At 37.6% G+C, this 27123-nt stretch overlaps 4 protein-coding genes and 1 long non-coding RNA gene across 6 annotated transcripts; 3 read left to right on the top strand and 2 right to left on the bottom strand.

The window, feature by feature from the left end:
- Positions 1-3222: 3222 nt before the first annotated feature.
- On the bottom strand, positions 3223-6591 carry LOC121762670 (aluminum-activated malate transporter 4-like). Of its 2 annotated transcripts, XM_042158626.1 has the most exons (7): positions 5983-6591; positions 5268-5405; positions 4884-5147; positions 4670-4806; positions 4435-4581; positions 4133-4250; positions 3223-4048 (listed from the first exon to the last, which is right to left on the bottom strand). In XM_042158626.1, the coding sequence occupies exons 1-7, from the start codon at positions 6350-6352 to the stop codon at positions 3552-3554; spliced, it is 1671 nt and encodes a 556-aa protein (XP_042014560.1). In that variant the 5' UTR covers positions 6353-6591; the 3' UTR covers positions 3223-3551. The 2 variants fall into 2 exon arrangements, with proteins under 2 accessions (XP_042014560.1, XP_042014559.1); XM_042158625.1 differs by having other exon boundaries at positions 3223-4250; positions 5983-6590.
- A 532-nt stretch (positions 6592-7123) lies between these two features.
- Positions 7124-10980, top strand: LOC121762963. Its single transcript, XR_006042322.1, has 2 exons — positions 7124-7523; positions 10760-10980. It is a non-coding gene; the product is annotated as an uncharacterized LOC121762963 (long non-coding RNA).
- Positions 8684-10869, bottom strand: LOC121762962 (60S ribosomal protein L13-1-like). The gene is made up of 5 exons (XM_042158988.1): positions 10794-10869; positions 9874-9986; positions 9638-9771; positions 9166-9324; positions 8684-9079 (listed from the first exon to the last, which is right to left on the bottom strand). The coding sequence occupies exons 2-5, from the start codon at positions 9977-9979 to the stop codon at positions 8858-8860; spliced, it is 621 nt and encodes a 206-aa protein (XP_042014922.1). The 5' UTR covers positions 9980-9986; positions 10794-10869; the 3' UTR covers positions 8684-8857.
- Positions 10981-11908: 928 nt separating the features above from the next.
- LOC121760404 lies at positions 11909-12610 on the top strand. The gene has a single exon (XM_042156081.1). It carries the CDS (start codon positions 11909-11911, stop codon positions 12608-12610), a length of 702 nt encoding a protein of 233 aa, XP_042012015.1.
- A 12156-nt stretch (positions 12611-24766) lies between these two features.
- Positions 24767-26906, top strand: LOC121761279 (11S globulin seed storage protein Jug r 4-like). The gene is made up of 4 exons (XM_042156924.1): positions 24767-25194; positions 25365-25627; positions 25708-26157; positions 26409-26906. Exons 1-4 carry the CDS (start codon positions 24822-24824, stop codon positions 26790-26792), a joined length of 1470 nt encoding a protein of 489 aa, XP_042012858.1. The 5' UTR covers positions 24767-24821; the 3' UTR covers positions 26793-26906.
- The last annotated feature ends 217 nt before the right edge of the window (positions 26907-27123 follow it).

Raw genomic sequence — 27123 nt, 5'->3', positions numbered from 1 at the left:
TATACGGTATTTAAAGGGGACAGTTGAACATGTGATTCTTTTTTAGAAGCACGGACACCTATAGATACATGGATTCACTGATGCTGATTGGGCCGGAAACCCAAACGAAAGGAAATCTACAGCAGGGTACTTCACGTTTGTAGGAGGTAACCTTGTAACATGGAGAAGCAAGAAACAGAAGGTTGTGGTACTTTCTAGTGCAGAAGCAGAATTTCGGGGTATTAAGAGTGGACTGACCGAGCTACTATGGCTGCGGAAGCTTATGAGGGAGTTGGAACTTTTCCCATCCCAAACGTGCAAGTTGTTCTGTGATAATAAGGCGGCGATAAGCATTTCGTAGAATCCAGTTCAACATGATCGTACGAAACATGTGGAAGTTGATAGGCACTTCATAAAGGACAACATTGAAGCTAAGATTGTTGAGATGCCTTATGTCAAATCCGAAGATCAACTAGCAGACATCTTGACAAAGGCAGTGAACTCGAAGTCCTTCCGAGAAGTATTGTGCAAGTTAAATATCGAGAATCCCGTTACTTAACTTGAGGGGGAGTGTTGAAGAAGATCACAAAGATCACGGAGGATATTCTCCAAATTACAGAAGATCAGGGAAGATTATATTCTACCAAACATAGAAGATTATATTCTACCAAATTAATGTAATTAAATGTGTTTCCTTGTATAGCCTATCTCCTAATACTATAACAGTAGTCTCCAATGTACAATGAAATTATCAATGAACATATGAAAATTCCCCTTCTTCGATCTCTTTTTAACACTTTTAATTCAACTCTTTCAATTATATCATACTTTTGATATTATTATCAACTATCCCTTAATCATGGATTTGGAAAAGTGGACAAAATGTTATGATGTAAAACCACATGGTTTAATATACTTAGGTCATGTTTGTTTGGTAGGAAAGTAAAGTTGTAAAGGAAAATTATTACTAGGATTTTGATTTCTAGGATCGTGATTTCTAGGATTATGATTTCTGAGATTTATGATCCCTCCGAAAATGATTACGTGGAATATGATTGATGAAAAATATGATTACTGTGTTTGGAAACATGTCAGGATTTTAAAATTATAATTTTCCGTTATTGAAATAATTTGATGAATAAAAAATGTAAAATATATAATGAAATACTCTTATTAACTGAACTATTTTACATTAAAATTAAAATAGAAATCATAAAAATAAACAATAAATAATCTATATAATCAGCTAAACAAAACTAAAATAGCACACTTAATCAAAATAATCATCAAATGTTTGACGGGGGCATAATTGATTTTTTTTATATAAAATATTCATCATAATCGAATTCGTGGCTATATAGATTATTAGAATTAATAAAATTTAGCACAAATAAAATTCATTTCTAAATAATCAAATCTGTGTCTACATAGATGATCAGAATTAAGAAAATTTAGCGTAAATAAAATAGTTATGGGGTAGTGGAAGAAATGAGATATTTGATGAGTAGTGGAAGAAACCGCTTTTTCAAATTACGGGGAAAAAAATACTTAGGTTTAGAAGAGGAAAAAAGAATCCTTAAATTTCTCCATAACTTTCCTTGGTTTTAGGAATTAGTTTCCTTTCCTTATTTTCTTATAATTTTACCAAACATAGGCATTTAATTATTAGAAATCATATTACTTTCCCTATTTTCAACAAACACAAGAATTTTACAATTGGGAATTAGATCACACAATCCATGTCAAACAAACATGACATTAGTGTATTGTGGTACATCTTTAATTTTTATACACGTGGATATCACGTCAATAAATTCAAACACTTAGTTCGTCAAAATTTTTCATCATGGAACATTTGAGAAAAATATCAAAGTTATAATATAATTTGTCATTTTTAAAGTAGTAAGATTGATCGGAAATTGATCAAACTTCATAATTTTTCCAGAAATTTGTCTTTAATATAACTAAAAGAACAATTGATAAAAAATAGTATATGAGGTTTGTGAATTGTTTGAATAATAAACTCTTATTATAGTAGGTGTTAAATAATGAGATAGAAAGTGGTGTGTGAGCATCTAAGAGATAGTTAAGGATGACTATTTTGGACGCCCAAAGGAAGCCTAATCCAAAAACCGATGAGAAGACCTAAACAAAGAGATAGAGAAACTGAGAAAGAGTTGGGTTTCTGGTTTTCATAAATCTAAAAATAGGTAAGCTATGTTTGATAAAATCTAAAGTTTCACTTCTTACATTTAATGAGCAATAGATGTGAAATACTCCCTCCCCCCGTCCCATAATAGATGACATACTTGAGGATTGACATATAATTTTAGGTGATATTGTTTTGTGTGATAGGTGAAAAGAGAAAATAATATATTTATATTAATGTGAGAGAGATCTTTTTCCAAAAAAAGAAAATGTTACATCTTTCATGGGACAAACTAAAAAAGAAAGTATGACATCTATTATGGGTAGGTGGTAGTAATTAAGATTGCATGGCCTAAAATAGTGTCGAAGTTAGTTGAAGTACATTTCTAATCCTGACATGTGTAAGAAATATGGTGACGTGAAGAATACTATTCTTAGCCACATTTACCCAAAGTCGTTGATTGCTACGGATATACGTGTAAGTACGTATTACTATTATACTGTATTGATGAGAAGTTGTTGAATATGTGATTCCAACCTAATTTTATATTGATGAGAAATTGTTGAATATGTGATTCCAACCTAATTTTATTTAATTATAGTGTTTGGTGGTGTTCAATAGATGAGAGAAAGATAACGTGGTATTCCTATTTTTTCCCAAAGAAATTGACAAGGTATTGCTAATATAAGTATGAACACTTGAATATATCTCATACCTAAGTTTTAACAACTTGAAGAAACTTGCTAATTTGTAACCTTCACAAAAAATACTTGTTAATTATTACTAATCCTAATTTTAGAGGTGGATTATGTTTGGAATAGTAACATATTTTTTGAGACTTAAACTATTCTTTTAGATGATAATCTACTAATTTGGTTAAGTTCTCCATCTTGGATATAATGATAATCCTTAGATCAAATTTTATACCAAGATTCATACAAAATAGATCCTCAGACAGCAATTCTGGTTAAACTTGTTAGACCATGTGCAGTTACTTCTATCACATGAGAGTTCGAGGTCAAACACAGCACACGAACTCAAATAATTATCATTCGAGTTGAGGGTGTAGACTAATCCAGTTTCTTGGTCTGAGCTTACTGCAATACTTAATTTCATGATATTACCAAATAATACTTATATATGTAAGAAACCAGTAGATTATACATGTTTCAGACAAACCGCTACATAGTTTTTCAAGAAATAAAAGAATATATATGTAACAAACATAGGACTAAAAATTTGTGTGTTTCTTAGAGATTTGCTATCTTTGGGCTAAAAAACAGATTCTTCCTAATATTCACATCATCTTATTCTATAACACCAACAAACCAGACCTTTTGCTGCTTGTATTTGGCGTATGATCATGTCTGATGCATCGCGTTATTGCAAAGAAACAACTTTACGAATTGATTCTAACCTTGCATCAATCTTTGCAGCACACGATCTTGAGCGTACGAGACCCGAATCCAACATCCTCCTTTTTCTCAGCTGAATCAATGGGATCCTTGAACTTAGCCTTCTCAGAAAGCTCCTCGAACGAGTTCACCAGATTCTGCAGCCTTGCTACAAACTCTATCAAGAGAGACGTAAAAGTTGCAAGGGAGAGCGCCCTTGCACTCTCATAAGTCCTTACTTCACGCTCATTCATGAGGGTCTCGCCCAAAACTGAAATACGCGATGGCCACATAGACTTCTGCCTGAGCAAGTCCTCTCCGGATCCGTACTGCGAAAAAGAGTGAGTCATGCTCATGCTCACGAGATGGGGCTCTTGGTTCCTTATCGTCTGATAGGATCTCAAATGAGCTCCATCGCCTAGAGAGTTGATCACCGCATGCCTCTCTTCGTTGTCTTTGTCTCTGAGCTCCTGAAGCAGTGCTTGATCCATGGCTTTCTCGGGCGGTTTTGCACCATCCCAGTTCTCTGCATTCACCAAAAGATACGATTTTTTATCGATCATCATCTGCAAATCCTCTGCTGCATCGTGAATCTTTTCGAGAGGATCACCCGGTGATAGTTTCTCCATCTTTTCAACTTTGTCTCCCAGCAATCTCAACACCTTGGTGCCCTCCGTCCCGACTTTCTGAATCCCATCCTTGAATGCTTGTCTCAACTCGGACGACGCCTGCATAAAGTTCAGGTCATAAACTATAATTAACCCTGTTGATATCTAACAAGGCTTGACACAATCTAAGCTAGTCAAGTGCAGTTACTTTCTAAGATAGAATCGGCATCAATATGCTATCCCACGACTAATGAGACGAAGCAATCGAAGCATGTGTAAAAACATTAACAACAGACAACAATACCTGTATTTCAGACAGTATACATCCATGCATCGCCATTACCATGAATGCACAATGCCTCAGAGCACCGCTCACTTTCACGTATTCGCTCCATGGATATTTATACATCTTGTACCGGCCATGAGGCGGCTCCCAAACTGCAAACCCCAACTGTGATAGACAAAAGAAGAAAACCGGGTGGAGATGAGTTTGGTTTTGAATCAGAAATTTTAGCCTTTATGGCCGGATAGATGCATACCAACGTCTCCTCTTGGCTAGTCGACTCAACTGCAGCCCTATATCCCTTGTACAACGGATCATCCGAGGCCTGGTAGATCAAGATTTTAGAGGGAATCCTCGAGTATTCGACGCACTGCAGGTACATATTTACACAGCCTATAGATGGACAGATATATCAGTTTCAAAGAGCTTCGTCTCTCGTTAGGCTAGCTTCAAAGGGAAAAGTGTTGTACCTTCGATAGAGCTGGCAACGCCCTTGAAATTTTTGACAACTAGTTTATGCAAATCTTCCCCGGCCCAAATGGGATACAGGCATACATTTACAACCAAACAAATACCAGCTCCAACAGCGATAAGCAGCAGTCGAGAAAAAGCTGTTTGAAAAAAATTTGAAGTTCTGGATACTAGCACAATACAAAATGTCAACAAGAACACGCGGAAGCCATACTCGTACTGCTTCATTGCAGGGTAAAGCTTGAGATAACTAGCAAGAAAGCCTGAAATAGCAAGAAAAGCACGACACAACCTTCTTATTTCTCATTATCGATGTTTTGGGGCAAAAAATAATACTAATTTGCATACTTTAAATCTGATTGATTATAGCAAAATCATCTGACCTGCGATGAAAATGTTGATCAAAACAATAATTTCGTGAAATTCACCAGCTTTCACAGACAACTCTGCGACACCTAGAGCCAACGCTCCAGCAGAGAGTGTTCCTAACGCACGATTAAATCCTTTGCTTAAGGTAGCCCCTATCAATCAAATTAAGGGTATGTTACAACACTAGATTGCAACTAAAATGCATCCTTAGAAAAGCAAAAATTCAAGGAAATTTCAAGAGCTAAACTAGAGGGAATGCCTTAAACATCAAGACCACCTAATCAAGATAGAAATTTGTCACATGTAATGATTGAAAAGCAAATAATCAAACATCAAGACTCACCTAAGCTAAAATTCAAACACGAGACATATGTGTAATGCCTCAACCAATCCAATTGACTGAGACATATATCTACAGCAGATAAGAGTCACAGGCAAACTCAAAAAACAATAACTACAATGTAACAGTACAATGCTTTTACAACAGTTTAACCATAAACCAAGATAGAGATTGGTTCACATATCATGATTGAATTTCAAATATTAAAACTTCAAAAGCCAAATTTTTTGCTCAAAACACACACACACTAATACTTGTACTATAACAATTCAACCTTCATCAAGACAAAGATTTGTTCATACACCATGCTTCAAACAGATATAATCCACTGATTTTAGAGCTGAGAATCAATTAAACCAAGAAAAGCCGAGGAATTAAGCAACACTAACCAATGCTAAACTCAAAGACAACAACAACAGTGAGAATAGCCCAGACTGCATTCTGGCTAATAAAATTGGAGGGCACTTTGAAAAAGATGAGAACAGAAACCAGAGACAAAGAAGCCCCCATTTTGAGAGCAAACACCACTTTTCTAGGGTCGGATCTTCCCATTCCATGTAGCTTAACCACAGCCCCCTTAACATTATTCCACAATCTCGAAATCCTCTCTCCCGAAACTCGGAAAATCCGATGAAAACAGCCCTCACGGACAATGTATGAATCGCCAAATCCCACCTCCGATCTCTGCTTTCTTGAGACCAATCTCTCCTTGCCTCGTTCCACGAAGCTCTGCCTCAAAGATCCGTAATTTGCAGCCATGAATGGTGGGTGCTCGGACCAAGATTCATAGGATGATCAAAGCTTCACTTTTATTTCTTGCAAGCTTTGTTGAAGTTTCTTTGAATTCCAATAAAATAATTGGTGGATATTTAGGGAGTATATCTAGGAAGTTGATGTTGAAGGGACAGATCAAGATGCATTGCATATGATTTACCTAGTATGGTTGGAATGGATTGAGTAAACTCGATTAGTGTGCTAATTATTTTAGTACAACTGTGCTATTGTTCCGCGTTGAGAATCTTGAGATTCTGATACCGTTATTTGCCACATTCCTTTTAAGGAATTTTTTTGAAGATCAATAATAGTAGTAGCAGCAAGATTTTTAGCAGTCAGTTTATTTACTTTTACGACGTAGATTGGGATAAATTTTGATCCCTAAAAGTAAATAAGAATGATATGTTTACAGATAATGTTACTACTACTTTTCTTCAAAAAAAATTATATCCTTTAGAATCATTTTCCCTGATATGTTTTACTGTTGAGTAAATGACAAATGTGGTCCTAAACATATAGCCGTTTTACGAATTTGTCATGAACATTATCTTTTTATTGTTGAGTCCCTCACAAATGAACTGGGACCGGAATCATCCCAAAAATTGACGGCGCCGTTAATAAATAACAGCGATTGCCTTGTAATCTGAATTTGACCAAATTAAATTATTAATTGTAATTAGTTACACCTAATTAAAGTCCTTAATTTCTATTAGCAAAAAGTGGAAGCAACATACGAAAAATATATTAAAACAAATACAAAAAAAAAACTTTCCCAAAATCAAACACACAACACTTAGGCAAAATCAAACAAACAACACTTAAAATCACATTCAGAAACAAAATGAATTCGAAGCATCGCTCATCGTTCTTCGTCTCAAGTAAACTTCGCCGAAACCCAACCCTATTCTTCGAAATGGCGAACTCACAACAGCACGCCGGAAAAAAGACCAAATAAACCCTAGGTCTCGGCTGTACAAACCCTGAATGCGGAGGAGGAAGGCTGTTTATTCAGATGTTGGTCCTTCGACGGTGACTGTAAATTCACCCCAACCCCCGCCGCAACACATGCCGCCTCGAAACCCTCTTGTACGAGCTCTGCCTCGAAACCCTCCTGTACGAGCTCCGCCTCAAAATCAGCCACGTTCGACTCGTGAAGGTAAAATTTTTATTTCTGTTTCTCATTTTATGTGTTTTTACGATTATTTTTTTTTCTTTCAAAATAATTAAAATGGTTAATTTGGTCAAAATCTGCTTAAATGCCGTTGATCGTCTGTTTTAGACGGTTCCGTTGATTTTGGACTGATTCCGGTCCGAGTTCATTTGTGAGGGACCCAGTAATAAAAAAGATAATGTTCAGGATCAAATTCGTAAAACGGTCATATGTTTAGTTTCACATTTGGCCTTTACTCTTTACTGTTTTACTATACTTTTTTATTACTTTGTTAAATGAATTATTATACGGGAGTAGGAGTACTTTATTTGCCTTAACCTTGAATCTTGACGTTCTTTTTTTTTCGTATGAGTAGTTTCTATTAATAATGCTAGGCAGAACTTAGTTATCACATTAATTTAGAATATAATGTGTGATTGCTATTATCACGTTAAGAACGTATTAAGACGTCCAAAGGGTGAAGAAATGGGGATATTGTGAAATTTATCATTTAAAGTTCAAAACTTTAAACGGACCCCCCCTGAAAAGAACTTTAAATTTGATGGGAAATATGGATTGAGATTGTAAGGTGCAAGAGACTACCTTTTTTTATGTAGTTGCACAATAATGAACACACACAAAGGGATCAAAATTAGCATGGGTTGGTCTATTAGTACATTATTGATGTGGTGAATTGAGTAAAATTGTATATGATGACTAACAAGTTTGCAATTAATATGATTATATGAAACTTGCTTCAATTTTTAATATAAACAGTTGTCCCATCTGTAAAGAGAAACGGAAAATAACAGATCTTCAAATCGGTATTTTAATAAATCAGCAGATTTAAATTTAAGCGAGTTATAAGAATAGTACGTAAATTTCTGCAAAACCAAACAAGAATAGTACGTAAATTAAATCAGCAGATATCATTGAAGCGAGTTACAACAATTGAAACCTTACATTGGTCACGTTAGATTTGTCAGCTGCTAATACAATCCCTCAATAGTCAACACGAGACAAAATACTTATTATTATTAAGACATAAAATAGACTAACCAACCACAATCTTTAACTGAATTGAAAGACTTTGAGCTAGTTATACCAATATTTCTCAATCCTATAAATCAGTATCCAATACTTCACGCAATTCATACCAAGAAAAATAATGACAAAGAGTTCATCCATGTGAAACGATGAAATATTTCCTGTCTCCAAAAATTCATACAAACGATAATACTAGGAAAATTTTCAAACAATATCAAGATTGATGGTCCAGCCCCAACACAAAACAGATTAAACAGTTTGCAGAATCCAAAACTCACAAACTTCCCTTGTACCTACTTCTTCTCTTCCTTCTCAGCCTCTGCTGCCCTCTTGGCTCTAACACCAACGTGACGTGCATTTGTTCGCTCTAGACGCAGCTTGTCGTAGGCCTTGAATGACTTCATGTGTTCGGTGACCTTCACAAGTTCAATGGCTGGCTTCTCGCTTACAATCGGCAAGAAAGGACCCGTGACTTGGGTAGCTGTTGCCAACTCCTCAGGTGAAGAATCGCCAGCCTATGGTGAGAAAAGAAAAAGTTAATCATCACAAGTTAACTTCTGTGCTAACAATCAAGATGAGAAATTAGAGCGAGCATCATTACCTTAACCTTGCGAGCACGTCTTGGGAAGACAACAAGCTTGGCCTTGAACGTCTTTAGCCTCTGAACATTGGTCTGGAACCCCTCCAAGGAACTGTTGCGGCGCCTGTGATCGACAGCAATACCGATAGTTGGTGCAAGTTTCTTTGGAATGCCTGCAGCCTGGTTACATTGGAAGTAAAATAGTGTCATCGATTGGTGAAACTCCAACAAAGCAAATAAGTTGTAAACCTCAACAACTACTTCTAGCGTTATAAAAAATTTCAACTCAAGCAAGCAAATCACAGAAAATGATGCAGAAGAAATCCAAGCCATATAGGACTGCTGAAAAAAATAAAACATGGAACACACAGACCAGACTGGAGAGAACATCAAGTAGATACAAGCTTCAGAAATCCCTAACATACTGAATCATGTGCAGATAAAAAAAACAATCTTGAATGAAACAGTGCATTTTGGTGGTAAGATAGCTCACCTTAAGCTCCTCTAGTGAAAATCCCCTGCCAGCTCTGACCTTCATGTTGTATTTTAAGGTCTGGCCACGTACAACTGGACGAAGTGGACCAGCTGTGGGCCTAGGGAATATCTTTATTGCCTTCTGCTGCCTTGCTGAAATATAGAAAGAGATGCATTACACAAAAAACAAAACAATCATATAAACAAACAAAAATGAATAACCATAAATCAGTTATAAATTGATAATGTTAGTACCATTTCTTCTCCTGGCCTTCCGTGCAGGCTGATTAAACCAAGTTTTCACATAGTTTTGCCAATGCTTCTTGAAGTGTCCGTTGGGAATAACATTGTTGTGCTTCATGGTTTACCTAAGGAAAAGGATTGCACAAGATCAACTCCCCTAATTCTCAATTGGCATACCTTAAGACATGACAGCACAAGATCAACTCAACTAATTCAGCAAACCAACAAGCATGACCATTGGAATAAATGGAACCATAAAGAAAAAATTGTAAATAGAGTAGAACATCAGAATGTGTATGATCGTAAAATGACATTAGCAAAGATGATCTTTTAATCGTTCTAGCACATTGATTGCATGACATAACTAAAAATTCAAGTACCAAACATGGTTAAATTGCATTCAGTAAATTATTGTCCAACAACTAATACACTAACAAATTTCACTTTGAAGCCAAGCCCAATCGTACGAACGAAATTAGTTGAAATATTTCAAACAAAAACTCTACCGCGAAACATATTTAACAGTACAAGACACACATACAAAAAACAAGACTGAATTTTTCAGCATGTGCTACAGAAATCCCCTAACTAAATTGAATCATAAAACAGTTCCAAAGGCGAGCCAATCATTTACCCCAAAGATGGAAAGATTACACATTTAAACACATTCAAATTACACATCACCAAAATACCTTAATTACACACTACGGCATCAAACAAAACATTCGAGCATATTATCAGCAATTAAACTAAGCAAAACCAACCCAAGCTCCACTAAACCTAGATTAATTGGGAAGTTTCTAAACTACAAAAGCAAAAAATAGTAAAATAGAACTATTGGTGCTCTAAGCTCAGATTTCACACAACGTATAAATCCAAGGGGATCGAATATGCGCAGGCGAAATGTTAGACATGTTAAGGTTGACACTTACAGCGGCGGACGTCGGGGATCTTCTCCTACCTCAGATTTGCTGCCAGTTCCACTGTGAAATGGGCGCCTCTCCTTATATTGTAAAACTGCGCGAGAAAACCCTAAGTTGTGGATTGGTTTTAGTGGATTGGTTTTAGTGGATTATTGGGCCAATAAATTTAATTGAAAAAGCCCGTTATGTTGGAAAACTGAGGAATTGGGCCTATGACCCAATTTGTAATTACATGATTATTTTATTTACCTAGAATTTTATACTACTCTAAAATTAAATACTCCAACGTAACACATTCTGTAAGTATTTCATCCATTTTCATCGTTTCTTATTTTGCAATGAATTTGGGATTTTTTTTGTTCTCAAAAGATTATTATCCTAACATTAAAATTATTCATAGCAAAACTTTCATAGTATACTTATGAATTTGGGATTTTTGCAATGTCTTTTCTTGTAGTTTGGTTTTCTAATAGTTTGAGCATTTCTTATTTCGTAAGGATATGAGTTTATCAGAGATATATAGAGCGATTAATCCGAGTCGCTTTTTAACTCGGTTTGTTATTAAGTACTACTAATTGGAGAATAGTATGAACCGTGGATTTTCATTTTAACCGAAGATTAGATATAAATTATAAAACAAATATATTTTCTCCGAAAAAACATTGACACCGAAGAATTGATGGAACAAATTCAATAAAACCAATATCTTTTCTCCTAGAAAAAGATAGGAATTAAATTAAATTAAATAAGGTGAAATATGGCAATGAAAATTAATTAGACAAATATAGCATCATCATGGCCGGTCATAATTTAAAACTATGTTTATTCGAACAATATTACTGAATTTCCTTGATATGCACAATTTATTCAAATTAATTTATAAAATTTCACATACGTGCATTAATTAAAAAAACTGAAGCTATGGCAACAAGGTATTAATCCAGTCAAAATATAGTGGTAAAATATAATTAATTCCACCCTCAAATTCTTCAAATAAGAAACCAATCTCCAACAAAATCAATCACACAATATTTCCTCAATAATAAAATGGCCTTCCAATTCCAACACATTAAACCCTATATATACCACAAGAATCAATCACATTTGTAACACACCAAAAAAACATGGCAGCAAAAACCCATAATCTATCTCTCCTGATCGCCCTCTCACTCCTCCAATTCCAAATCACCCTCGCCGTCCGATTGGGCGCCACCAACAACGCCTCCTCCACACCGGGCGGCCAGCGCTTCGACCGCGATATCGGGATCCCATACACCATCAAAACAATGCCCGAAATCGCCAATTTCATATGGAAGTTATTCCAGCAGCCAACGGAGGGTGACCGGCGCCACTACCCCGACGACGTCGTAAACGTAATCATCCAAGACCTCCAGGACGGCGCCCTCGGCGAAACCGGAGACAACAACGTGTACATGAGCGCCAAGGGCATCGAGACGTACCCTCCCGGAGATGGAGCTAAGTTTATGTTCACCTCGATTTTGTACCATGAGATGACGCACATATTCCAGTGGTCGGGAAAGGGCACGGCCCCCGGGGGCTTGACCGAGGGGATGGCCGATTATACCGTGTTGAAGTCGCCTTTCTATGTGGAAGGGTACTCGACGCCTGGGGAGGGAGAGCGGTGGGACGAAGGGTATGGCACGACGTCGAGGTTTTTGGAGTATTGTGACAGTTTGAGAAAAGGGTTCACGCCGAAGCTGAATAAGATGATGAGGGAAGTTTACAAACCGGAGTATTGGAAGCAGTTGTTAGGGAAAGATGTTGATCAGCTTTGGAAGGAATATAAGGCTAAGTATGCTAAATAAATCTAATTAATGTTTTGTATAATTTAGAGATCATCTCAATTAAAAGAATACTCCATACAATTATAATGTTTGACTAGGAGCGGATTGCCCTAATTAAGTATAGCTGTGTTGTTTATTGAGATGTTAATTTGAGAGATCCTCTCATTTATTACCCTCCTCTTTCCATTTTAAAAATAACTGGAGTAATGTTTAATTTGTACATTTATGGTCATTTAATTATTTTGTCACAAGTCTAGTCTCTGTTTTAGATTTTCAATATGTCAATATGATTTGATCTGAAAGTCTCGATATAATTTTAACGAGAATGTTACAATATATTTTGATTTATATCAACAAGAATGTTACATATGTTTTAATTCGAACGTCTCTATATATCTATTAGAGCATCTCCAAGGGGAGAGATAAATGGAGAGGTAAACTAATATAACTACCATATTTACCTTTTTTTCCATGAAAAATCATTCTCCAAAGGAGAGATATTTGAGAAGGTATTATACATTTTTCCCATTTTGAAGAGGTATCTTTACCTCCCCATCAATGGAGAGGTAAAATCTTATAACTACCATATTTACCTTCTTTTCATGAAAACCTTTCTCCAAGGGGAAATGTATTTGAGAATGTATTACATTTTATATTTTTTTAATGCAATTTGTACTACTCCCCCCGTCTACAAAAAATAGGGCAATTGGTGTATGTCACGGGTTTTAATTTAGAATTGGTAAAATAAGAGAGAAGGGAAAAAAGTAGGAGAGAAAGAGAAAAAAGCAAGAGAGAGGTAGTGTTAGTGTTAGTGAGAAGTTTTAATTCTAATGGCATAAGTGGTAAATAAAATGATGTGTATGGTTATTATTTTGTTGAAAACTTTCCATAAATGAATGTGCTCTATTTTTTGTGGACGACCAAAAATGATAAATGTGCCCTATTTTTTGTGGACTGATGAAGTATTATTTTATTTTTAAAAGATAATTTACCTTTCTATATACATTTTCCTTTGGAATGTGTTATTTTTAGAATGGTATATTTCACTTTTTAAGAAGGTAAATACATAATAAAAAATTTCTATATACCTTATACCTTCTCCCATTGGAGATGCTCTTACGACATACCTCACACATTCCAATATCCACTATGATTATCCAGAATAAACCCTATCAGTATCACACATAGACTCTAGTCTTACAAATTTATAATTATATAATAAAACATTATCAATTGCGTCAGTCACATATTTATATACTAAATGGAAATTAGTTATTCGAATAGAGTATCATCAATTCATCATGAACGATTAAAACTATTTACTTAGAACAAAATCGGGAAATTGCTCTGTAATTTCCCAACACTAGTCCCATTCTTGGTAATTTCCAAGCACATAACCCGTGCTCGGATGAAAATCGATGGTCGCAAAATTTTAGCGCTAAAACATATACCAAGCACATTGCAAATACACAATTTTGGATCTCTGCGACTACAAATTGATCAGAAATTGTTGAAAATGCTCGCATGGTAGCTCAAAATTTCCGAGCATATATTGGTGCACGTCTGCACGAAATTTTTTGTCATGTAAATAGTGTTTTTCTTATATGTATACAAATGCAACCATGCCTAAATATATTCATTCAGAAAAAATAAAACGTTAATCATTCACTAATCTCATGCTTGCAGATATTCCATATAGTGTTTACAAAATTCGCGTGCACACACAAAATTTATTCACATATGACTTTAATAAGGTAAGGAATATTACCACATCACTTTAAAAGTTTTAGCAAATTTCTCCATTTCCCCTCAAACGACCTTGTTACCCAACACACATTTTACAACTATAAGATGGTATTAGTGCATTCAAAATATATAAGTTAAACCCACACAATCTTACCTCAATAACAAAATACTCATCTAATTCCCAACATAACATTGGCTCACCAAACCCTATATATACCACAAAAATCAATCCCAATTTTCATCACATTTAACTAATAAATCATGGCAACAAAAACCCATAACCTCTCCCTCCCATGGCTTCTTCTCATTGCCCTCTCACTTCTTCAAGGTCCGATTCAGCGCCACCAACAACGCCTCCTCCACACCGGGGGAACCAGGGCTTTGACCGCGAGATAGGCACCGCGTACACCCTCGAAACACTGCCCGGAATCGCCAACTTCATATGGAAGTTATTCCAGCAGCCGTCAGAGACTTCGCTGCGACAGTTTAAGAGAAGGGTTTACACCGGAGCTGAATAAGATGATGAGGGAAGTTTATAAACCGGAGTATTGGAAGCAGTTGTTGGGGAAAGATGTTGATCAGCTTTGGAGGGAATATGAGGCCAAGTATGATAAATCTAGTTGTGTTTTGAGAAATTGAGACCTCTTTTCATAAATAATTAGTACTCGAGTAGTAATGTTTATACAAGAAGTTAAGACTTGTGCTTGATGCAATTTTCCTATTAATTTAATTTTCTGTGTTTATGGACATATTAACGACAGTGTTTATTGGTAACTAACTACTCCCTATGTCTTCGAAGGAATGTTTCATTTTATCATCTGGATGTACAATTTAAACTTTTGTTTATTTTTTACTTCTATGAGTGAATCTGATAGAACTTGAGGTTCTATCGATGCAAAAGAGCACGCGTACGACGGAAATTGATCGGAAAATATGATAAACACACCTAGTTGAAGTGCTAGGGTTTTGAGAGCCAAGGGTTGAGAAAAAGTGTTTTTTATTACTTTAATTCTCAAGACTCGATCTATGGGAATTCTATAATATATAGAATTCCCCCTGCTTGATTCGGACTTACGACTCGGGAAAGAATCAAGAAGAAAACCCAAGAAGATTGACACTAATCTATCCTAAACATAAAAGATATCGTTCAAAATAAAGAAGCAATAATAATTAAGTAAACTAGATCTTCTCTTCCTTTTTAGTGTGATACGTAGTCTCCGTATCGGACTGATTTGGAAGCTTCCCTTTTGGGCCTTTCTTTCCGTCCACTCTTCTTCTCGACTTCCTTGCGTGGCACGTCTTCTTCCGCTTCGTCCGGCAAGCTACTCGTCGGACTTGGTGATGGCAGTTGGATCATGCATGACGTGGAGTCCCTATCAACTCCCCCTCCCATGAAAATCGCCTTGTCCACAAGGCGAAGGTTCGGAAAATGCTTTCGTAGTAGCTGGGACCAGATGACTACTTCCCCAATACACCCAACGATAGCTAAAGGTCCATAGAAACATCGATCGAACATCGCTGCCACAAGGTGCTCGAGATGGTGCTGGTCATATGGACGGAGGATGAGTATAACATTGTCTCCAACTTGGAACTTTCCAGCAGCCAATAGGAAAACGGTTTGAACTCCCTCCCAATCTTCATTCGGACAAGGATCGCAAGCTCTACATGCCGTCGAAAAAGCATGACGCAGCTCTATAACCCCATCTCCAACTTGGATAACCTTGCCATATTTCCTTACTTTGACATTGTGGAAATCCCTCACAAGAACAGCCCGGCAGAGCATTTGTCTGTCCTTGATTAAAGTAGTTAAGGGAATATCACCATCTACCATATGAAGCTCAATCATAGCAGCTGCTACCCTGTCCCGGAAGAGCATAATCTTCCTTTGCGATAAAATGAGAAAATATACTACCGAATATGGGAGTTGGAGACAAGATAGAGGCAGTGGAGGTAACACTCGGAACAATCTTGATGTCTGTGTACCACTACTATCCCAGAAAACATCGATTAGTAGTTCATAAGTCACCGCACTCGGCCATAATCCATCCAAATTACTGGTGTGATGAACTTGCTCGTGGCAGAATTCACCCATTTCTGTAAAGGGCAAAGGACCTCCAGCATTCCCACAATTCGAGTTATTGTCCCCTGGCACCCTAATAGTTCGAGCTCCATTTCCATGAACACAAGTATCATCCCCTTTTTTTTGAAATCCATCTCCAGAATTGCTTAAATAAGAACACATCTCCAAAGCTTGAGTTTTACAGCTCCCACAATGCCTCCAAGTCTCATAAATATCACATTCATTTGAAGGAGCTAACCAAGTAACATACCAGCTCTTCGTCTCATTGTTCAACTGGGAATGCAATAATCTCCCCAAATAAAGCAAGCCTATATTCAGCAATAGCTCATATTTGTTGTAGCATAAAGCATCAGAATGAACACTCACCTCACCAAACTCAATGAGGCCTAGAGAATGCAAATCTTGTACCTTAAACAACTGAAACTTGAATAATATCCCAATACGAGCAGTTACGAACTTCAAATCCATAGAATAATTCCCTAGAACACCAGAACTGGTCCTCACCTTGTTGAAACACGGAACGCACCAAACATAACTTTTCCCATGCGCATCCTCATGAGACCTATATTCACTTGTTTCTCTCATATAAATCGTGTAGTACGATGGATCACATCGCTGACGAATAGCGTTCGGAACCTTTATGAAATCGTCTCCGGGTTCAGCCACACAATTTCGAAGCATGATAGGATTTCCGCCCAATAGAAGTGCATCGTCGCGCGGGGGGATCAATCGGGCATCGTAAATGAGTGCTTGCACCAATATGAACAAGTGTAGACCACCGAAACAAAACAAATATGGTTGATTTGGCCAAGTTTTCATAGCATTCACATAGGAAAGTGTAAGACGTTCCCCATATTGTGGATCCTTTACAGGTTGTGTCAGATTAATAGGACGAACAACTCCATAACTGGGGCCGCGTGTGTCGCTGGGGACAATATCGTCCACCGATTCCAGCACGGACACGATTTTCTCATGAGCAACACCAGAATCCGCTGCCACATCAATCACTATATTTTGCAACACATTCGTATTCCCTACCGCCGGAGGTGATATTCTCAACTGAGAAAGTGAATCAGTGCAGAAATCAGCCTTGGTAAGACACTCGTCGTCCTCAATATCGTCGGCTGTGATGACGCCATAAGTAATATTCAACGCCTCACTACCAAGTTGGTCAATGAGACTGTCATTCGCGAGTTTTATATCCACAAAAATACTGTCCATATCACTTTCATTGTTCCCGCTATCCATGCTCATACACCCATTACCAATAAGTTGCTTGGGACCTCTCCCGTTAGCAATCAAAGGTTGAACACCAAACAAATTGTCACAAAATTCTGGTGAGAATACCTCTTGTGAGACCTCCTCATGTCGCTGCGGTGGTGGGCGATCAGGCTCCCGGTCCGCGACTGGGGGCGCCATTGTGTGAATGGGTTGTCGCTGATCTGGGCCGGTCCATTTCGTCCTCCTAAACAGTGAGGCTGTCTCCGCGTAGGGATCGTAAAAGTCGGGATCGAACCGCTGCTTTACATCCAACAATAAATCATCCCAGCTCTTATCAGCATTATTATCCGTCCAGTCTTCCAACCAGTCTGACGCCGGGTGATCAAACAAGTATTTCGTAAGATAAAGGCGATCAGATAGAGGCGTGTAGCAGTGGTTGTAGTACCTCTGTATATTACGAATCCACTCGACGACGTTCTCACCATCGAAACGAGGAGCATCAAAATGAGGGCGAGGGAAGGCCACTGGCACCACTCCTGTCGGCGGCTGTGTGAGCGACGTAGGCAATCTCCACCCGCTAGTGTCCGAAGGAAAAGCATGTGAGTTAGGCGGTTCGATCGTAGCTTTGTTGCTCGCGTAATCCTCATCGAAATTTGGGTCAAAACAATGCTTGACTGCCATCAAAAAATCATTCCAGCCCTTTCCCGTGTTGTTTTCCTTCCAATATGTTGCCCAATCGGACGCCGGTGGGTCAAATAAGAACGTGACGAGATAGAGGCGATCAGATTCTGGAGTATAAGAGTGATTGAAGTAGCTCTGGATCTTGTGAATCCAATTAGAAGCATCCTCACCTGTGAAACGAGGCGGCTCCATGCGAGGGCGGGGACTTGACTCCAGAGTGATGGTCGTCGGTGCTGTAGTCCGAGATGGCGGTGGTTTCCACACATGCTTCGCTGCCGGCGTCTCCGTAACCGAACGATCTGGCGGTTCTTTATGTTTGTCTACTGGAACGTTTCTACTAGAAGCCAGGAATTCCAGCTTCCTAACAATTGATTCAGAACCAAAAAACTTTGGCAAGGGTGGGGGCTTCGAAACCATCAAATCCGGTGCCATGGTTATCGTGTGTTGAGGGAGAAGAGTAGTCAATGGAAGCACCAATTGATAGAACTTGAGGTTCTATCGATGCAAAAGAGCACGCGTACGACGGAAATTGATCGGAAAATATGATAAACACACCTAGTTGAAGTGCTAGGGTTTTGAGAGCCAAGGGTTGAGAAAAAGTGTTTTTTATTACTTTAATTCTCAAGACTCGATCTATGGGAATTCTATAATATATAGAATTCCCCCTGCTTGATTCGGACTTACGACTCGGGAAAGAATCAAGAAGAAAACCCAAGAAGATTGACACTAATCTATCCTAAACATAAAAGATATCGTTCAAAATAAAGAAGCAATAATAATTAAGTAAACTAGATCTTCTCTTCCTTTTTAGTGTGATACGTAGTCTCCGTATCGGACTGATTTGGAAGCTTCCCTTTTGGGCCTTTCTTTCCGTCCACTCTTCTTCTCGACTTCCTTGCGTGGCACGTCTTCTTCCGCTTCGTCCGGCAAGCTACTCGTCGGACTTGGTGATGGCAGTTGGATCATGCATGACGTGGAGTCCCTATCAGAATCTTATACTCCACTAAATTATTATACTTACGTTTTAAGCAATTTTAAAACAATCATACAGTAAAAATCTAGTGTAAGTCATATATAGTCATATTATTCAAGAATATTGTTCATTGATATTAATTTCATTAATTATTTTAAGTATGTCTCTTCTAAACAATATTTAATTTTGACATAATGAAAATATGTTTACACCATTTTAATTAAATTTTTTTTGCTTAGCATAAAGATATTACTTTAGTTAAATATATGTTGTTCGAAATAAATTCATGTCAGAAAAAATACAAATAGAAAATTGTACTCCCTCCGATTCTATTAGATTGGAACATTTTGTTGAGAACGGATACTAAGGAAAACATATTTAAAAAGTTGAGTTTAGTTAGATTGAGAATAAAGTTGAGGAGAAAGTAAAGTAAGAGATATAAGTGTGTTGACATTTACCAAAATAGAAAATATACAAACTTTAACAGAACATCACAAAAAGAAATATGTTCCAAACACTAATGAAATAGATGGAGTATAACTTAACAAAAAATCAAGTGCATTATTTAGACATCTTCATTAAAATATTCAAATTAAAATACAAATATTATTGATAAAATCTTATTCTCGAATAAAATATTGGAGTATAACTAAAGTAAAAATAAAAAATAAAAAAATACTTATATAATAAAATATTAGGTAAAAAGAGTGAACTGCATTTTTTATACCTAAACTTTTAAAATTGTGTTAAACACAATACTCAAACTTTAAAAATATCTCCAAACGTCCCTAGACTTTGATGTAATACCGCGGAAGGGACTTTTGCACTTTTTAGAACTTTTTTTTTCCAAAATACCCTCCAATACTTGAGAGGCATTTTAGTTTATTTGTGATGAAAGAGACTCTTGCACTTTTTAGAACTTTTTTTATCCAAAATACCCTCCAATTCTTGAGATTTTAGTTTATTTGTGATGAAAGAGAAATGTCAACAATCTAGCTAAGACACCACAAATAAACTAAAATGTCCCTTAAGGGCTAGAGAATATTTTGGACAAATATAAAATCCAAAAAGTGCAAAAGTCCCTATAGAATATTCTATCAAAGTATAGGGACAAGTGAAGATATTTTTAAAGTTTGAGTACTGCATTTGATACAATTTAAAAGCTTATGCACCAAAAATATAGTTCAATCTATTAAAAAATCGTCCAGAAAAGAACTAAAGATACAATCGTTAATACTCATCCGTCCACAAATTAAAAAAATAGATTAATTTGTAAATGACACGGAAAGTAAGACTGAGATGAGAAAGTGGTGGAAGTAATATATCAGTACAATATAAGGCTGTATCAGTACCCGTATTTTCAAAAGAACGAGATTGAAAAGCATGTATGCTAAATGCTCGACCAATACATTATTCAGCACAACGTAGTCCCTTTTCATCCCGGTTCTGTTGGTTTGCAACTTCGGACCATGAACGCTGCCAAAATTCTAGATCTCTTTCCAATACTGTTTGGAACCCGATATATTGGATTGAGTTAGGATTTGATTGGTTAGATTCTGGTAATTTTCTAAAAAATATTATTCTTATTTAATTTTTAAAATTACTATTGTTTAAAAATTGTGATTTAATTTAATTCTGATGTGTAAATCATGTTTAAATCATGCAAATCATGTTTTTATAGTGTATAATTATAGTTTCAATTATGTCTACATTCATTTAGAAAATATATTATGTCATTTTTTCATTAATCGCATGCATGCTTGCTGATATTCCATGTAATGTTACAAAACTCGCTCGCACACACAGAAATTATTCAATTATTACTTTAATAAAAAAATATTACCACAACACACTTAATTTATTAGAAAAATATATATGAAACTAAATCCACACAACCTTTCCTCAATAACGAAATAGTCATCTAATTCCCAACATAACATTAGCTCACCAAAGTCAATATATATATACCACAAAAACCAATCCCAATTTTTTTATCACATTTAAAACTAATAAAATAAACCATGGCAACAAAAACCAATAACTTATCCCTACCATGGCTTCTCATTGCCCTCTCACTCCTTCAAGGTACCCTCGCCGTCCGATTCGGCGCCACCAACAACGCCTCCGGGGCCAACGCTTTTACCGCGAGATTGGCATCGCCTACACCCTCAAAACAATGCCCGAAATCGCAAACTTCATATGGAAGCTATTCCAACAGCCATCAGAGAGGCTGACCGGCGCCACTATTACCCAGACGACGTTGTAAACGTGATCATCCAAGATCTCCAGGACAGCAACCTTGCTGAAACCGGAGAAAACAACGTGTACATCGAGACATACCCTCCCGGGGACGGAACTAGGTTTAGGTTCACCTCAATTTTGTATCATGAAATGACGCACATATTCCAGTGATCGGGCAAGGGCACGGCGCCAGGTGGATTGAGGGAGGGAATGTCCGATTATTCCGTGTTGAAGTCACCTTTCTATGTCGAAGGGTACTCGAAGCCTGGGCAGGGAATCCGGTGGGACGAAGGATATGGCACGACTTCGAGGTTTTTGGAGTACTGCGACAGTTTAAGAGAAGGGTTCACGCCAGAGCTAAATAGGATGATGAGGGTAGCTTATATGCCGGAGTATTGGAATATGTTGTTAGAGCATCCACAGCGGGGCGCCCTATGGGGCGCCCTAAAGTCCGCCCTATGCACCGCCACGTCAGCATTTTATCCTCCTGCCCTTCCACTTGCAATGGGGCGCCCTAAGGGGGCGCCCTATAGGTTTACTATTATTTTGTTAATTAATTTAAATGTTTTAAAAAACCCTAAATGCAAACTAATTAAAAAACACAAAGATTAACTAAAAACGGCAAATAATACATTGATTAAAAAAAAGTTACACGGGTTAGAAATAAAAAAAATTGACTATTCTACAAAAGCCCCAACTTCCGGCGCAACTCATCGATCAACCCCTGGAGGTATTCAGCTCTGGCCGGATCTGTACACTTCATAAGGGCGTTGTGCGTATCCAACAACATCCGCGCCATCGAGTCCTAATAGGACTTGAGTATCCACCGGAATCCATTTTATAGCGTAATTTGAGAGTTGAAAAGTGAATCGAAAGGTTACAAATGAAATGTGGGGCTGGGGGTATGTATATAAATAACAAAAATTTTGAATTAAAAAAAAAACTAAAATGCGTTGCATCGTCCGCGTCGCCGCGGACGATGCCCTATCGTCCGCTTAGGGCGCGGACGACGCATCGTCCATCGTCCGTGCACCCACAGTGGCGGACGATGGCACGCCCGAGGCATCGGGCGGCCTATCGTCCGCCCCACTGTGGATGCTCTTAGGAAAAGATGTTGATCAGGTTTGGGAGGAATATTAGAGGATTCACAATAGGGAATAACTCATCTTCAGCCCATCTCCAATTTTCTCCTACCACGTCCGCAACCTATCTCTCAGCCCATCTTGAGCCCATCCACGCCCATCATCAGCCCATCCTCAGCCTATCCTGAGCTTATCTCACTATTTCTATATAATTTTAATTGTTGATGTTTATCAAATACTCTCCCCATTCCATGGTAGTTTAATCATGTTTTTTATTTTGGGATGTTCCACCATAATAGAGTCATTTTCTTTTTTAGCAAAAAGTAACACATTTTTCCTCTTACTTTATTCACTCTACTTTTCTAACTTTCCTACTTTATTATCTCATCACTTAATATTTTTAATATCTCTTTCTTAATCACCGTGCCGAAAAGAAATGACTCTACTGCCGCGGAACAGAGGGAGTATAAAATAACAAAAATGAAATAAATTGAAGACAAAAATATAGAACAAAACTAAACGTATTTCATTAAAATAAAAAATAAATTCCAAAATTAAAAAAATACAAATGCGTATCGATGGTTACGTGTCCTACGTGCCCAGATCTTTGCTGGGGTTTGTATACTAAAAGATCCTTCGAGCGTACATGCCTTTGTACAGTCAGCTTGTGCATGTATACAAGAAACGCCACATCCACTTGTTTACCTAATTATAAGATTAAATAATACTCCCTTCGTCCTATAGAAATAGGCCATATTTCTTTTTTCGTTCGTCCCATACAAATAGTCCATATCCATTTCTGTCAATCTTTTTCTCCTTCACTTTTACTTTATTATTTATGGGTCCTACTATCCACTACACAATTTCAACTACTTTTTCTCATTTTTCTGTTAGTTTACCAATTATGTATTAAAACTCGTACTCATACCAAATGGCCTATTTCTATGGGACGGGGGGAGTATAATATAATAGTTTATTTATTGAAATATATATAAACAAGTCTAACGCTTCTTACTAAGAAGGTTAAAGTAGAGGAATCTGAAGATTTCTCATGGGTTTTCCAATAGGGGACTTGACCAGATCTAGTAAGAAGAAAAATGAGTTCACAACCTAGATAGGCATTGACTACCTATTGGTATGGTTGTAGTGTTTGTGATAATTATCTCTTACCTAAGAAGATATTAGTAACACTAGTGTGATAAAGCACTGAAAGGATCTAATACAAAATATATTCTCTATTGGTATCTACTGAAAGAATATATTTCAGAAATTTTAGTATTTCCTAGTATATGAAAATAATATTGATATTGTTTATTTAATCGGACACCACTTTGACTTATCAATATGTGAGAGTTTTTCGTAACTCAGTCATGGTATCTTGGGTGGTAGTAATTGAATAACATGAAAATATTAGAATATTATTTCAAAGAATTCGCGTGCCCAGTGTGGTATGATTTAATCCCGAAGAGGTGTTTGAAAAATGAATTCATTATTCAGAAAACTGTGCAGTTAGAATTTTATTCCACGAATAATAAATAAAGTTTCAAACTAGAAAAGCTCTTTGAAGAATTAATTTAATTCAAATCACATAGCAGACCAAGAATCACACTAAATAGAATTATATTCTAACTCAATTTCTAATCTTAATTGAAAATGACTATCAATAAATTCAATTCCCTTATAGAATAGAATTTGACTCAAATAAAATAACTCAAATTAAATTCAAAACTTCAAAGACAATTAAAAGATAAATTTCTACTTCAATTCTCATCTTTATAGCTAGAGACACACTGACTTATATTATTGAACTTTATTGTAGTTTTTTTGTTAACTGTATTTCAGACCAAAAGTCCACATATAAAAGTAAAACTTTATATTTTATCTTTATAAGAAAAATTAAACTACGGGGAATGTATTCAACTTCTATTATAAGTTGGTGAGTGTCTAAGTACCCAATAAATAAAACTGTATTAAAGATCAAAGAATGATCTAATAGCACTTCCTAATTAAAATATGAGATGAATGGTAAACAAAATAGAAGAGCCTAGAGGTATCTGACTATGTTTGCGTCCAGATACACATACATGATGAAAAAATATACTAATTTAGAGAGGTGAAGAATGTCATCATGTGACATGTAGTATCAGAGAAAGAAAGCCATGTAGCCCTCACAAAATCATAGGTGGAAGCCAAAGGAGATATGCAGCCATGCAATTTGCAGAGTGTTTCGCCTATAAATACCGACGCTTCCGCTTCGCCACTTCTCATCACCCCACACACACACAGCGCATCAAGATATCAACCATGGCCAAGCTCTCGCTCTCTGTTCTAAGCTTTCTTCTGCTGCTAGGATTGGGCTACGCCATTAGAGAGCAGCAGGGAGAATGCCAGCTCAGCAACATCGACGCTCGGGAGCCATCCTACCGCGTGCAATCGGAGGGCGGACAGACCGAGTTCTGGGATAACCACAACAACGAGTTCCGATGCGCCGGCGTCTCCATCCGCCGCCACATCATTCAGCAGAGAGGCCTCCTTCTCCCTGTCTACCACAACGCCCCCGTCCTCGTCTACGTCGTCCAAGGTTAGTTAATAGATAAATCCTCATCAATTTTATTCTTTTTTTATATGAAATAAATATTAATTTAAAGGTCGCGTCATAGTCACTGAGATTTTTGGGCACTTTTGGGATCAGGCATTATCACTCCATCATTAGACCAATTCACATAATTTTATTCTATGTATGCAATGCAGGCAGGGGAACTTATGGAGTCCTGACCTCTGGCTGCGCGGAAACATTCGAAGCAGGCCAACAACAACAATTTTCTCGGGAGGAGAGAAGCCAGAGATTCAGAGGAGACAGACATCAGAAGGTTGAGGAATTCCAGAAGGGAGACGTCATCGCCATCAGGGCTGGTGATGCTCACTGGGTTTACAACGACGGCGATCAAGAGCTTGTTGTTGTGGTTTTCCACCACAACTCCAACTTTGCCAACCAACTCGACCAAAACCCAAGGGTATGTGGGTAATACAAATACATATTCATATAAATATAAGCTTTATTCCAATTTCATCCAACTAATTATCCAAATTTCAGTCCTTCTTCCTGGCCGGAAACCCGGGCAACCAGCAAGAGGAGGAGCAATACAGGAGACAGCGCGGAAGCAAGCGCGGCCAAGAAGCCCAATCAGAACTGGGCAACGTATTCAGCGGTTTCGAGGACGAGTTGTTGGCAGAGGCATTCAACGTTGACGTAGAGACCGCCAGAAAGCTGAGGGGCCAAAACGACGAAAGAGGCCACATTATAAGGGCAGAGAAGAGCATCCAGTTGATCCAGCCCCACCGCAGCCGCCAGGAACGCGAACAAGAGCGCCACAACGGCCTCGAGGAGACCTTCTGCAGCGCCAGAGTCAAGGAGAATCTCGACAGAGCCTCACGCGCCGACTTCTACAACCCACGCGCCGGAAGATTCTCCACCCTCAACAGCTTCAACCTTCCCATCCTCAGCTTCCTCCAACTCAGCGCCTCCAGAGGAGTCCTCCACAGGGTAACAATATTACAATCATCCCAATTAATTTTAATATAAACACTACCAGCTTACTAATTAATATTCCCTTGGTCTCACTCCTAGCACGAGATTTTAGGAGTAATTGTTAGATGGAGTAAGTAGAGAAAAAAAAACTAGTCGCATATGTTAGCGAGGAGAGTAGTGATTTATTTTCAAATATAGAAAGTGAACATCTTGAATGGGACGGATACGGATGCAGTACTAATATTATGATTATCATTGTATCGTAGAACGCCATATTCGCACCACACTGGTACACCAACGCCCACAGCCTCATCTACGCCACGCGCGGCGCCTCACGGGTGCAGATAGTGAACCACCGCGGCCAGGCTGTGTTTGACGGGCAGGTGAGAGAGGGGCAGGTGCTCGTCGTGCCCCAAAACTTCGCTGTGGTGAAGCAGGCCGAAGAGCAGGGCTTCGAGTGGGTTGCATTCAACACCAACGAAAATGCGGCCATCAACACCTTGAGCGGCCGCACCTCGGCCATCAGGGGGCTGCCCGTGGATGTGGTTGCTAACGCGTACCGAGTATCGAGGGAGGAGGCACAGAGGATCAAGTTTTCGCGGCAGGAGACTCTTATTTTCAACGCTAATGACGCACCTCTCTCTGCTTGATCAAATCAAATGTGACTCAACATAAATAAATGTAAATTATGTGTGAGGAATAATGTATATCGGCTTGTGCCTATGGCCAATGTTTGATACTAATAAGAGATTACGTTTTACAAATTATCATATATCTATTTCATTTTATGTTTACTTTCCTGCAAATTACAATTCCATTAGCTTGATTAATTTAATTTTTATAACTTACTCCCATCGTCCCAAAGAATATATATTTTCGATTCGACTCAGATTTTAATGTAAAATTGGTAAAGTAAAAGAGAGACAGAGAGAAAAAGTAATTAAAGTATTGTTGACCCAGATTTTAATGTAAAATTGGTAA

The sequence above is a fragment of the Salvia splendens genome, chromosome 13, assembly GCF_004379255.2.
Source record: "Salvia splendens isolate huo1 chromosome 13, SspV2, whole genome shotgun sequence".
Taxonomy (NCBI): domain Eukaryota; kingdom Viridiplantae; phylum Streptophyta; class Magnoliopsida; order Lamiales; family Lamiaceae; genus Salvia; species Salvia splendens.
The sequence above is the reverse complement of the archived record's forward strand: the minus strand, read 5'-3'. Positions and strand labels throughout refer to the sequence as shown.

Bases quoted from the DNA above. Each gene is read 5' to 3' on its own strand.
- LOC121762670 (XM_042158625.1), bottom strand. From the start codon at position 6,352: ATGGCTGCAAATTACGGATCTTTGAGGCAGAGCTTCGTGGAACGAGGC. The intron at 5,406-5,982 runs GTTAGTGTTGCT...TTTGATTGATAG, and splicing joins TGTCTTTGAGTTTAGCATTG to GGGCTACCTTAAGCAAAGGA. The intron at 5,148-5,267 runs GTCAGATGATTT...TTGCTATTTCAG, and splicing joins GATCAACATTTTCATCGCAG to GCTTTCTTGCTAGTTATCTC.
- LOC121762962 (XM_042158988.1), bottom strand. From the start codon at position 9,979: ATGAAGCACAACAATGTTATTCCCAACGGACACTTCAAGAAGCATTGG. The intron at 9,325-9,637 runs GTGAGCTATCTT...CAATGTAACCAG, and splicing joins TTTCACTAGAGGAGCTTAAG to GCTGCAGGCATTCCAAAGAA. The intron at 9,080-9,165 runs GTAATGATGCTC...TTCTCACCATAG, and splicing joins GACGTGCTCGCAAGGTTAAG to GCTGGCGATTCTTCACCTGA.
- LOC121760404 (XM_042156081.1), top strand. From the start codon at position 11,909: ATGGCAGCAAAAACCCATAATCTATCTCTCCTGATCGCCCTCTCACTC.
- LOC121761279 (XM_042156924.1), top strand. From the start codon at position 24,822: ATGCAATTTGCAGAGTGTTTCGCCTATAAATACCGACGCTTCCGCTTC. The intron at 25,195-25,364 runs GTTAGTTAATAG...TATGCAATGCAG, and splicing joins CCTCGTCTACGTCGTCCAAG to GCAGGGGAACTTATGGAGTC. The intron at 26,158-26,408 runs GTAACAATATTA...ATTGTATCGTAG, and splicing joins CCAGAGGAGTCCTCCACAGG to AACGCCATATTCGCACCACA.